Source organism: Phalacrocorax aristotelis, chromosome 6 (assembly GCF_949628215.1).
Source record: "Phalacrocorax aristotelis chromosome 6, bGulAri2.1, whole genome shotgun sequence".
Lineage (NCBI taxonomy): Eukaryota > Metazoa > Chordata > Aves > Suliformes > Phalacrocoracidae > Phalacrocorax > Phalacrocorax aristotelis.
Window position 1 is genome coordinate 385,537 of NC_134281.1, and position 13,085 is coordinate 398,621.

Sequence of the window (13,085 nt, forward strand, 5' to 3'; positions counted from 1 at the left end):
CCATTCTACTATTCTGACCAGATAAAACCACAGCTGAATCCTTTGTACTTGGCTTTAGCAGACTCACCTGCTAAATGGAAGGAGATTTGAAAAGACTGTAGCAATATTGCAAAGGCACATACATCCCTTCTTCCTCCTTTGTATATTCACCCAATGCCATCTTTTTTATGAGAGAATAGGCTTAGCTAGGTTAATCTTATTTACCACCTTCATAGACAAGTTCATGCCACGTGCTAGTGCCCACTGACTGTCAGTGCTTTAAGGCTGGGTATGCAGTTAACGGTATCAGAGTTTGATAATGAACTTCCTGATCTTTGCAAAGCATAAAAAGAGAGATGCAGCTTCATTGTCTGCTTACTAGTTAACCTTCTAGATCCCCTATTGCAAAGCCATTCATCAGTTATCACAGAATATAAACCTCCAGATAATCCTAGACAGTCTTATGGTATCAAAGCATGCTTTGGATTATCTGTGTCATGCCACTAATGCACAGGCCTTTGGAGCAGATACTGTACTTTGTCTCTTCCAGTGTATTAGTTCCCAGAGCAAGAAAGTCAGCAAAGAGGCCAATATAAAAAAAAACATATGGAGTTAGCAGGCCCTTTTGAAGGTGAACTAGAGGTATCAGAGGTAACAGGAGTATAGAGGCCACAGAAGATATGAAGGCACGTGATAAGGTCTTATAAAACCTGTAAGGCTGGAAGAAGACTTTTTGTGCATAAGATTCCTGGGCTCAGTTCTCTCTGAAACCTAATCCTGTAATACTACTTTTAAAGAAATAAAATGGTGAGGAGGGGTGAGGGAAGGTTTGCCTGCTTTTCTAAAGAACAGTCACCATGTGGTCTCCTAAGCACTGTTTCTCTCCCCCAGGAAAACTTGCAGAAGCTGGTACACATTGAGCACAGTGTGAGAGGGCAGAGTGGCCTCCTCCAGCCAGGAAGGGTGAGTGCTGCAGGCAGATCTATGCTGATAAGGGCATTGTTTCCGGCCAGCTATATCTCTGGTTGTGTGGATGGCCAGATTTCAGATGTCTACAGGTGTTGTTTACTACTACTGTGGTAAGCGTTGGAGCGGAGCACTGGTTTGTGTAAAAAGCCATCACTCTGGTGGGGTGCAAAGAGATGTCCCAGGAGCCTCAGGCTGGTAAAGACATGCATTGCCCCTGCTTTTACACAGAAGCAGCCATTTGACTTTTCACTCCAGATGTCCTCAGCCACCCCATGTGTAGTGTGTTTTGACAGAGCTGCTGTTTTCCTCCCTATATACTCCTGTTGAAAGGTTGTAACATGAGCAGGAATCACTTGCAGCGATCCTCTGAGCCTGGAAAAGCTCAGAGTTTTATTTGGCTGGGTAAGAGCCTTAAATCAGGGGAAACTGTTTGGTTTCAAATTTTTATTCTCACCATTCCCCAGTGGTGCTCTTAATGCAAGACATCATTTTTAAGCAACACATGAACAGAGATATGGGAGAGTGTATAGCTCTGTCTTGCCATCCACATCAAAGGCAAATTTCCTCTGCTGGCTTTCAAACCTATCCAGTTTCCTCAGCTCCAACCTGCCTCTACACTTCAAAAGATTTCTTTCTTGAGTTCTGCAACTCTACATTTCCCTTCAGTCCAACAATATCTTCAGCAAAACTCATGAAACAGTTTTCAAGGCGTGCATACTTGCAGTGTAAGATTCCTCATCAGCCAAATACTGCAGTCAACCTCTATTTTTTTTTTTTTTTCTAACATCAGTATTCTCACTTGCCCTTGCCAGGTAATGCTTTAACAAATTTGGCAAAGCCCAGCATACACAATTTGTGGGATTGGTCTCTTGGATTATGAATTGTTCTAGAGTAGAAAACTACACCAGACTCCGTTCCCCATCTGAAAAGAGTAGATGACTGTTAATCCACCGATGTAGTTCAGTTATTCTAGACCTTTTCAAATGTTATTGCAATTAAGTTCTACTATGCTGGTTTACATACATAGACCTATCTACATACATAGTAACAATATGGACTGACGAAGTACTGTGTTTGCAAACGTACAGATTATGTATGCAGGCATAGTTACATGGATGTAGTATGCTGAAACCAAGGTTTCCGCTTTTCTTTTTGGTCTGCCTATTTTAGAGGATTTTTAAAGATTAGTTCTTTTCTGAAGCCCATGTTTACGTTACAGCCCATAGCTTTGCAATCTGTGACAGTCACCTCTGAGCACAGTTCACAGTGCAGAAGCAGTGGGCTGAGGACAAGGGGGTTTCCAACCCATTTATTTCTGATACAAATGCATGCCATGAAGAGCAGAAGGGCTAACGCAGGCAAAGACTAAGCCAGATAATAAGGAGTAAGGCTAGAAGCAAGTCTTGAGGTATCTGTCTCTTCCTGTGTCGATGAAAGCAATTAGAGTAGCTCTTTGCTAGGAGGAATATTCTCTTTTCTCAGTAAGATTCAGAATGAGAAGTCTCAGGATTACAACCTGGTGTTTTCTCCTTCAGATCTTTGTTAAAGAGGGAACGCTGATGAAAGTCTCGGGCAAAACCAGGCACCCTCGGCATTTGTTCTTGGTAAGATTTCTTTTGTATTTTTGCTGTCTCTCTCATATCTTCTCCTGCACTTCCACAGCCCTGAACCCTGGCAGAAACCTTCAGGATGCAAGTCATTAAACCAAAAGCAGTGATGCGGTGAGACAGTTTCTGTTGCTAACAGGGCTTTAGTCCTTTTCACACATGTCCCATTGGTCATGCATACAGGAATACAGGCTGTGCAGCCCTCCATTTGTGCCACAGCTATGTATGGCCTTGACTAGGCCATAATTGTGCAAAGGAGTGCAAGTTTCCAAGGTGATCAGGAGGATGGGAGCTCCTGAATACTTCTAGCAATTAAGTTTCACACTTGAAAGTCCAACCCTAAGGCCTTAGGAGATTTGATTGGAAGCAACAGAGAACACCCTACCGCTGAAGTTTATGAAAGCTTTCTTTGGACTTCACTTGAAGCTCAAGGACTGAGTTTTAGTTCCTGCTGTTCACATCTATGTAAATTACATGACAACTGTGTGCATTGCCTTGGCGTAGTCCCTCTGAACACACACCTCCAGCTCCCTGTTGATTAGAGAAACAGTTTTCAATGATGGTTTGCATAATTCTTTGAAGATAGTTAAGAAAAATGAGCCTTACATCAGTTGGCTGGAATGCATTTCACAAAGGTCCACAACCCTACTGCAAAAATTTCTAATATTTTCAAATCAAAACAGATTAAACCCCACTGTTTTGGAGATATGCTATTAACACTCATGCCTTCTGGTTTGCATTATACGCTACACTGAGCAGTGAGAGAGAATTTGAGACTCCAGGTTCCTGAGCTCTGTTCCCAACTTTTCAGGCAGATTATTGTGTAACCACAGGCATTTTTATGCATTTATCAGTAGGAAGGAGAAAATAATACTTGCCTGTGTCTTAGGAGTTTGTTACCTGCTTACCTTTTAATGTCTGAAAAATTCTTTAGAGCCCCTTCCCAGAAAAGAGTCATAAAGAACTGAGAATTACTGCTGCTGTTAACATTAAAGCTCTGTTTGCAGAATTTATTTTAAAATAAATGGCTTGTATGCCTGGAATACGTATTTGCTGTAGCCTCTGTAAGTGCTGACCTCTTTTCACCCTGGGACTATTGTGAGGAGGAAAGATGGCTTATTACAGAAGTCATACATTTTGCCATTAATTCTTCTTATTTCTCCCTCTTATTAATATTTCCTATTTGTGCATGAGTGGATGCACAAGTTTCTTTGCCTCCTTGATCATGTACTGCAGTCATAATGAAAGATCAGATGGGATGGGACACAGTGCTGGCACTGCATTTTTTCTGATGGCTTCATTGGTTTGTGTGAAACTCAGACTTTCATGTACTGAGAGTGATGGATTTCACCCAAATCTTCAAAGATGAGTTTGCTACAGTGCTGTTTTACTGAGTCGGCATCAATGGACTGTAACAACAGCAATAAATGTCAAAATCATTACTTTGTTGCAGCCAAGGGAAAATGGCCATGCCAGAATCTCCAGGAGCTGGTCTTAACAAACAGTGTTCTCAGCAGTACTAACTCTGAAGCCTACAGATGACCACTTCATAACAGATGATACTTGCTTCCTTACTGATCTCTCTTCTGTAACACTCATCTTTGCTAGTATTACAAAAACATTTTGGACTTGTGACTAAAGCTGGGACCAAATTCCAAGAAGTTTTTACCATTTCGTCTTCCAGTGTGTTTGTAACTGCCATCATAATCCACTACTATGGCAAACACTGAAGTGACACGAACCTAGCTATTATAAATGATATAGAGAATTTAAAAGGAAGATCAGAAATCAGGTTGGTAATAAACATTGAGAGGAAAGTAATTTAGATTTGGAATAAACTGAGATAAATTTACAGTAGTCCAAAATGGTTGTGTCAGCTTGAAGGTCACAAGAGGCTGAAAGTATTACTGGAACAAAGAAAGCACAGAAAGGAGTTTCTGGCACTTTCTAGTTTAGGAACTATTTTTGATTCCTGGGGAGAGTTCAGCTGCTCAAACCAGGATGTTAACTGCAAAGAGAGAAGTGTCTCTTGGCAGCTGGAGACATTACAGTAGCCAATGTCCTGTTGTTAATAGATGCTCTCAGTATTCAGAAACAGCATTTTTTTCTTCCTTTCAGTCAGAAAGACAAACTGTGACAAAATGTGCTGTCATGCAAAGTATATGGTAGAGCTAGATGAAACCATAGTTGTCACTTTTAAGAACCAAGAGACACATAAAACTGGCATCCTTCCTGCTCTAACACACTCAAGTTGCAACCACTTCTGCTTCCTTTATTATGCCTCCTGTTGAGGCAGGGCAGGGGTGATTGGATCTTGGAGCTAGTTTGAAACTTATAGGCAAATATCTGCCTTTGGGTTCAGTGATTTTTTTACTCAGTCTCTTCTACCCTGAAAGTTCCTCAGGTTGGAAAGCAATGCCATGCACAGTAAAATTGCAGGAAAGTGAGTCAGGTGGAATATGGTAATTCCTGCATTAACACCTGAATGGTTTTGCCTTATCTGCTTGTCACTGTTAATGCTATGGATTCTCTATTGTGCCACCACCACACATGCTTCAATTAATGGACTATTTAGCCTGTGAATACATTAAGACAAATACTGCATAGCTATGGCAACATATTTGCATCTTGGCATATAGCATCTTTACTACCTCAGCCTTAAGGCCCCGCCAACCACCATTGCCAACACCTTTCTCTAACAGCCAAGGCCTGCATGAACATATCCTTCCCTTTGCCAGTGCACCTAGCCCAACCCATGTGCTGTCTTTATTCTGATGCCTGGGGACACTGTGTGGAAAAAAAACACAACCAAAAACCACAAAACCCCAAGACTAGAATAATCTGAACACTCTCTCTTAAAACTGACATTTATTTAAAGTCCCTGTCTTCTAATGACCATATCATAATCCTCTGAAGCCACTGGCAAAACTCAGGTAGGATAGGAATTTGTCCTAATGTATTAATCAAAAAAGCCTTTCAGATCTGGCTGTTTGGTTTTTTTTTTGATGCTTCACCTGTCAACTGCCACTCAAAAAGATCACCAGAAGCTAACACATATAGGTATAGTTCGGTTTAGCTTTGGATAAAATAAGTGTATTTACCTTAGCTACGCAAAACAGATTTTTACATGAACAGCATTTTCTGAAGTTCTTAGTAGTGAACTTACTCTGACTGAAGCTGTCAAGCCCAGGACCTGGAGAGAATTTCAGAGGAAGAGTATATGCTGAAGGATAACCCTGAGAATTAAACTCCTTCACATCCCAGGAGATGAGCCTACCAAACTAAAGTTGTAGTTAGAATGTGCTATAAAAATTGGGGGTGTGCCAGACTCCTACTTGGCCTGTGCATTCAGGGTATGCTTTGGTGATGTGCATGTTTGTGCTCTGAATATATGCCCATAGGAGCACAGTGCACAGCCCATATAGGCATGAGTGTGTAGGACACACATTTAGGGGCTTTTGATATGCGTATGTTTCTGCGGATGTATGTTATGTGTATCACAAGGTTAGTTGAGCTGGCTGTTTTGTGCAGGCTGATGGTATTGTTGAATCTGGTGTTTCCTGGCAGGATGTTTGGTGAGTTTTGCTGTGCGCCTGTTTCCTGAGTCCAGTCTCTGTTTACGATGATGTTGGGGCCTCTTTGCAGCACACTATGGGCTGCTGACACTGGCAGGCCCCCTAACTGTCCCCCAACCACAGGACTTTGCAACTCAGACAGTGTCTCTTATCTCACCCTTCCAAGAATTTCTCTACAAAGGCTGCTTGTGTTGCAAGTGGGGTGAGGGAAGCTGCTATCAAATGGGAGACTATTTAATGCTGTAGCTGGCAGGGCTGGAATATAGGAGGTTTTGGAGTCAGAGATTGGAAAATGCAGCCCCAGCACACATTCAGGCTGCTCCACTGACACTTGGGATGTTTAGCGGAGACTTGAACAGAACAACACAGGGTTCATAATGAACTACCCTTTAAAACATTCAGAAAAAACAAACATGTAGTAGGATCTTTTAGTCAGAGAGTGCATTACGTATGGATGCCAGCAGTTCAGCAGGGCATAGATAAACTCGTTTGGATCAATAAATGTGGACACTGTAGGTTAGAAAACTTGCACTGACCTCTAATGTTACTGGGTTCCTATTATACAACAGAGGGGGTTATGAAAAGAAGGGGGGAAAAAAGAAAAGCAGTAACAGAAAAAAAGACAGTTAAAGAGGAGGTGTATCCTTCTTTGTCTTAGCAACTGTTGTTTGGGGGACTCTGTGTGACCATGCAGTAGTGCAGAATAGGAATATTCACTGTCATATCAATATATGAGCAGTTCGGGATCCCAATTATTCAAAAGTTTTCTGGCAACCAGGAAGCAGGTCTGAAGCCCAAGGACTTCTGGGAGCTCCCCTAGGGGCTGGGCAGTTGATCTCTTCTACCACAGATTCCTGAGAGGCTGCAAGATCAGCGTGTATCATGGCCCAGTCCTCACTGCTTTGGGGAACAGTATGCAGTGTGAAGCAGGAAGATGCATGAAACCACTGGTACTGATGCTAGTTCTGCCCATAGACTCATATAGCCACCACTCAGGTCTCCAGTGTAGGTGTGGCAAAGGAGACAGCACAGAGTGCAAACCCTTTCTTCATGAATATGTGTGCCTTGCTCAGCAAGTTTTCAAATATTTGTCATAATTTAATTGTGTCAAGCTGTGGCTGGTGGGACCTCAGAGTCACAGCCCACCGCTATATACTGTGGAGGAGGAAAACAGAAGAAAAAAAAACTTCCAATGGGCAATTATAAAGCAAAGCAATCATTAATGTTTAATAACACCTTGGGATATTAAACAGAGCTGTTGTGACAACAGTATGCACCAAGGTGTCATCCTTAATCAACACTAATAAAAGAATGAGCTGCATTTTAAAGAAATATATAACTGTTTAAACACATAAAATAAATTGGGTTTGCTCTTCAAGAAACCCAGTAGCACATTATGCCAGTATCCTGAAAATCTCTCTTAGGAGTTCACTTCCTTGGGCTTAGTGCCCATAACTAGTTACCTTTTCTTGTGGTTTGAAACAAGCCTTAAGCACTGGCGGTGATCAGTGGCAGAGGAAGTCCTGTTTTCTCATATAATACCTGAACATTCAGGAGATAGCAGAATCACCATGCAAATATGAGATTTCACCAGTATTCTCTTATTTCACAGAGTTAATGTTAGCAATAAAGTCTGCCTGCCTTCTTACCTTTTTCCCACCCAGCTGCTGGAGTCTTAGTTGGTACTAGTAATATCAAGTGAAAATAGCTTTCTTCTCTTTTTCACTGAAAGGCTTACATTTGCCCTGGTTTTTCTACCTTAGCCTCCTAGATACTCTGTGTGCAGTAGGTTGTGATGAATTTTCTGGTTATGCATAGCCCTGGTTAAACTGGGAACCATCATGTGGTCAGTATTGGGCAGGTGTCACTGTGTGGACTGGATTGATGTTAGCATGGAGGGTAATTTATGGAGCAATAAGTGAATCACAGAAAACTCTGTGACAAGCCATTTGTCACCTTGTTCTAAGGAAATTCTGCTGTGTTGTTGCAAAAGGAGTAAATACTCCACATTAGACTACAAAGAAGAGGACATGCGACTCCTATTCTGACTTGATAATATGCTTTTATATCCTCAGCTGAGAAGGGTTATATTGAAAGAGCTTTAAACTCCACGAGTTAAGACTTAGTAGAAGGACACAGAGGAATACACAGTAGAGTGGCCAATGCAGGAGTGCATGGAAGTCTTTTTGCTAAAATGTTAGAATGAAATGTTTCAGCATTTTCTACAAAAATATTGGCTAATCATACTTAAAGGTAGTAAATTTGAGGTAAAAGTTTTGGGGAAAGTCACTCTTCAGTATATTTGCCTCACATTAATGAGAATCTGCATTTTAAAGATGGGCAGCTAATGCACATAAGTCTGATTTGCTCTGAATCAAACAGGTACTTAATGTACTGGTGTCCACGAGTGAACTCATGGCCCTAATAAAGGCAACAACAGTTTTGCTGTTAAGTCCAAGGTGAAGGATTTAATCCCATGCGTATTAATTCCATGTCATTTTTCTTTAACCATTTTTCCTGCTCTGTAAGAAAGCCGAACTATGACCTTGTAAGACAACACCCATAACGCTCCACTTTCTGTTTTGTTTTTTCAGGCAAGCAAAATAGTGAAAATTTTACACCAACAGTTTTAGGTGATCAGGCAGTACTATCAAGACCCCAACAATTTCAGTCATACAGGATAACATTATTTTATTGCCAAATCATTCTTTAGTTTCCTCCCTTCTTCTCTACGTCTTGCTTTATCACAGTTTTCCTTCCAAAACACCAGCCAATTGGCTATATTTAAATGTCTTTGTCACAGAGGAATCCAAGTGAAGCTGGTTTCTGTCTACTTTTTCATTTCTTGAGAATTTCTGCATTTAAGATGCCTTGTCTCTGGTATCACACAGTATTTACCTATGCCTTGGTTCTACATTGCCTTGCACATCTTTGTTCATAGTATCTCATTGCAGTAATCAAGGGGCTGTCTGAGTTTATGCATATTGGTACCGATGTGAGAGAACATCAGAACCAATGGGAAAGACAACAAGAGAACATGACCTGCCTATTCAAGTAAAGCAGAGAATGCATACACACAGGCATTACTTTGGCAATGTTAAGGCCCACCGAACCTGCTATTCCTTCTAATAGTAAGGGAAGGAGAGGCCAGCAAAGACCTACAAGGTCCAGTTCTGCCGTTTCATTTATTTGTTGGCATGAAGGTAAAAGGCTGCAATAATGTCTATGATTAAGTTAGACAAACAGCAGAGAAGGTCTGATCCCATTTAGTATGAAGCTGTTTGAAAAACATGCGTTCTGCAAGTAGCTGGGAGAACTATGGAAATATTTGGGGTGTTAAGGAACAGATTTTTTTTCCACACAAAATGAAAAAAAGTTTCTCATTTTTGCCCTTCCATGATCTCTGCTGCAACCCACAAACTCAGCAAAGCTGTCGTATGTCTAGGTGAGTTTTGCTAGCAGTGAAGTACAGTTACTGCTCTCAAATATCCAAACCATTCCTCCCTGAATCACTCCTCCAGACCATGGCACCTCTCCTCACCTCCACTGCCTTTTTGCCCAGAAGATGGAAGTCCGTGAAGCCCAGCCCTATCCCTGGCCTCATTGCAGCTTCACTGTCAGGAGGACCCTCAGAGAGTCAGAGCTGCAGCATTATTGGCAGTTAGTTGGTATTGCCAGTTAGCAAATGCAGAGCCTGCCTTCCCAACCTGAACATGGCATTGCTCTTAAAACAAGCAGCTGTTTCACCCAAGCTGAATAACAAAGAGCTGATTATCTACTTGCTTAACCATTAGCAACAGTCAAAATGGGAAGAAATGAAAGTCCTGGACGCAGACTCCCCAGAGTTTTGTGGAAATGCAGGTCTTGATCTAAGCTGTGTACCTTGGTCCTGTCTTTAGTAACAGTCCTAACAGTTCATCAAGTTACTGCTTGTTCTGTGTTGCCCCCCTAGGAGTAATGGGCAGGCCTGCAAGCCGTATTGCAAATTATTGATTTCGTCTTTCTCTTCATATAGATGAATGATGTTCTGCTGTACACATATCCCCAGAAGGATGGCAAATACCGACTGAAAAACACGTTAGCTGTGTCAGGCATGAAGGTAATGCCTCATCTGTATGATAGGCTGGAATTAAAGTTGTATAGTGGATTGTTAGTGCTTTGCTGGTTTATGTCTCATATCCAGCTGAGGGCAAGGGGAAAGAGGGGATGGACCTGTTATCGGGGGATGCCCTTGCCTCTTACAGGAGACAGAAAAAAAATAATATAAAGCAAACATGTAAAAAATTATCTATAATGCTGTGACTTAGTACAACAGCCTTATTCAGGCTGCATAAATAATACAAGCCAAAATCAGATCTACCATCTGATCATGAAACTGGAGTCAGAAAAGATCTATTATGCCATTTTGCCTATTCTCCTCTTCATGTCTCCAGCCAATACATGGTTGTTCCCTACTCACTAGGGCTTAGTCTGCTTGGCTTTAAACTCCTGCCACTCAAAATTTACGTAAGCTTTCATTTGCCTGGTTTTCATGTGCCCTTTAACTGTTTTCATCAAAAGCATTAATGGGTTCAAAAAGTGATTAGCCAACTTTATGGGGAAAAGGTGTATTGGGAGTGATTACATGCAATGATATAAACACAGTCTCTAGTAAATTTCTAAATTGGAGATTACAGAAACTGGACACAATTGTCCTGTTCTTACACTCTTTCCCTAAGCATGCATTGGCACCAGTACCTGTGCAACAGGAGATATTGGGCTCGGGGGGTCTTTGCTTCTCACCTAGCTATCCATTACATACCTCCCACCAAGAACCTTCATAACTGTTATATAGCTAATATGCCAAGTTGTATTTATTTGAAAGAGGACTTGAAGTGGCAGGTCGGGAGTTTGGAGATCTAGGAAACATTCAAGGTGAGAATTACTGCTCATTAATTCCAGCAGAATGACATGGGTGGTTTGAGGTGTTATGAAAAGATGAGAGGCCGATCACCCTAGAGACCTGATAGTCTAAAATTAACTATGGGTTTCCAGCTGGGGTAGGAATTGCCAAGGCACTCTACCAGAAACTGAAAAGGAGTTGCAGAGCAAGTACTTGTCGGGGTACATTTGAAACACTGAGTCACTGGCATAATAGATGCTTGTTAATAACAACATATCATGAAGTACCATGAAGCTATGTTTCTCCTAAGTGGCTGTTGCTATTAATAGGCAAGCAATACACTATGTGGCAGGTAAAAGGTTTTAGTTGAGCTGCCACTTCTAAGTTTTTTAATTTTTTTGCTCTTAAAGAGCCTTGCTGCAGACAGGCATTTACTGAACTGAAATGCTTCACTGTATAACGTCTGCATGTCAGGAAGAAAGTTATTTCCATTCATTCCAAGAATAGCCAAAACTTTTGCCCAGCATGCTCTGACACTTGCCAGACTAAACACCTCCTAAGCTTGTCATATTAGAACTGAACCCTGACTGATACTTCATCCTTACCTTTATAGTTGGATTAAATGCCTTTTTTTTCTTTTAGCACCACCACCATATTGAAATAGTGAGCATTCCTCATTACACCAGCAGTACAAAAGACAGAAAACCTTACCTGCCCATCACTTTGCATTGAAATATGAAACAGATGGCTGGGACATCAGAGATCCATATTCATTGAGACTTGTATGGTGTACTGGTTCTAGACAGTTTAACTAATGTCCACATTCATTTCATGGCATTTGTTTCTAGGTCAGCCGCCCAGTGACAGAAAAAGCCCAAAACATCCTGAAGATTGAATATGATGAATATTGCCTGACCCTGTCAGCAAGGTACTGTCTCCAAACAGCCATGGCAGAGGGTGTTACATTTTAGAGCTGTATCTCTAGGCTAGTCTAACCAATACCCAAGACTTAACTGGTGTCTCATTGTTTTTTAACTCAATTTCAGTCTGTGCTGTTGTGGCAGACAATGGCTGAGTGCTTGATTACACAATGAAGATATTAATTATAAATGTGAAGCTTCTAAACTGTACCTAATTCAACTCATATACTGAGTCAAGATTAGAAGTTGCTCTTGATAACATCTTAAAGAGAAAGGAAAGAGAAGAAAGTCTGTTACTAAGAAGCCTGAGTCCTTCCCATTACCTTTCACACTTTTTCACTCTGACATTAACAGTATGTTACACCTCCTTTTTATAAGTTCGCTTGTTACCTCATACCACTAGGGTTGCAAAACTGCCGGCTAAAATAATAATTAGGTAATACCGTGCAATGGATATAAAAGCATTTAATAGTGCTTAAATGACGAAGCCAAAATTAAACCTTACTGGCAACCTCATGGGTCTGCCTAATAAAAGGAATTTCACTAATGAGTTTGTGTAGTGCTAATACTGATTGCAACTGGGAGTCAGGATCTCTGTCCTGGGATCACAAGCTAATTCCAGAAGGAGATTGTAGGTCAGTTTCTGATCAGAAAATAGCAGTATACTATATTTTTTTCATGCTTCTCGCCCAAAATTATCCTGCAAATTTACCTAGAGCTATGGCAGAAAGGTGGCTGGTTTGATTTTCAGGTGTAGCTTACTACAAAAGACATAGCACACTAACAGTGGTATTGAAATTAAGCCATCCAAATAACAAAGTCCTCAGTGGTTTTATGTACTGACTTTTCCACCATCAGTCTCCAACTACAGCATGGCTGGAAACACAGCAGACCTCCCTAAATCACACAGTGCAATAGAAAGACAGGGAGGGCACTTTCTTATTCAGAATCAGAATTTGGAGCTCTCATCCTTCCCAGAGCACTTGCCATCTGTGGGCAGTGCTCAGATACCTGTCAAAGCCTTTTTGTCTATTTCCTTTTATTACCAGCAAATGAGAAAATATCTGAGATTTTCTTAGAGCTGCACACTCATCAAAACCCTCAAAATATACATACACTACTTCTGAATTACCTGCTGCCTGTTACAAAAGCA

General features: G+C 41.2%; 1 protein-coding gene across 4 annotated transcripts in view; it reads left to right on the plus strand.

Moving 5' to 3' along the window:
* FGD5 (FYVE, RhoGEF and PH domain containing 5) overlaps positions 1-13,085 on the plus strand; it is a 116,473-nt gene that overhangs the window by 88,531 nt on the left and 14,857 nt on the right. For all 4 annotated transcript variants that reach the window (XR_012660964.1, XM_075095523.1, XM_075095525.1 and 1 more), the window contains exons 11-14: positions 871-942; positions 2,484-2,552; positions 10,146-10,229; positions 11,861-11,940. Coding sequence is in view for 3 of the 4 variants with exons in the window: in XM_075095523.1 (XP_074951624.1) it covers positions 871-942; positions 2,484-2,552; positions 10,146-10,229; positions 11,861-11,940 (305 nt within the window). In the remaining variant the exon portion in view is untranslated. The remainder of the gene's footprint in view (positions 1-870; positions 943-2,483; positions 2,553-10,145; positions 10,230-11,860; positions 11,941-13,085) is intronic.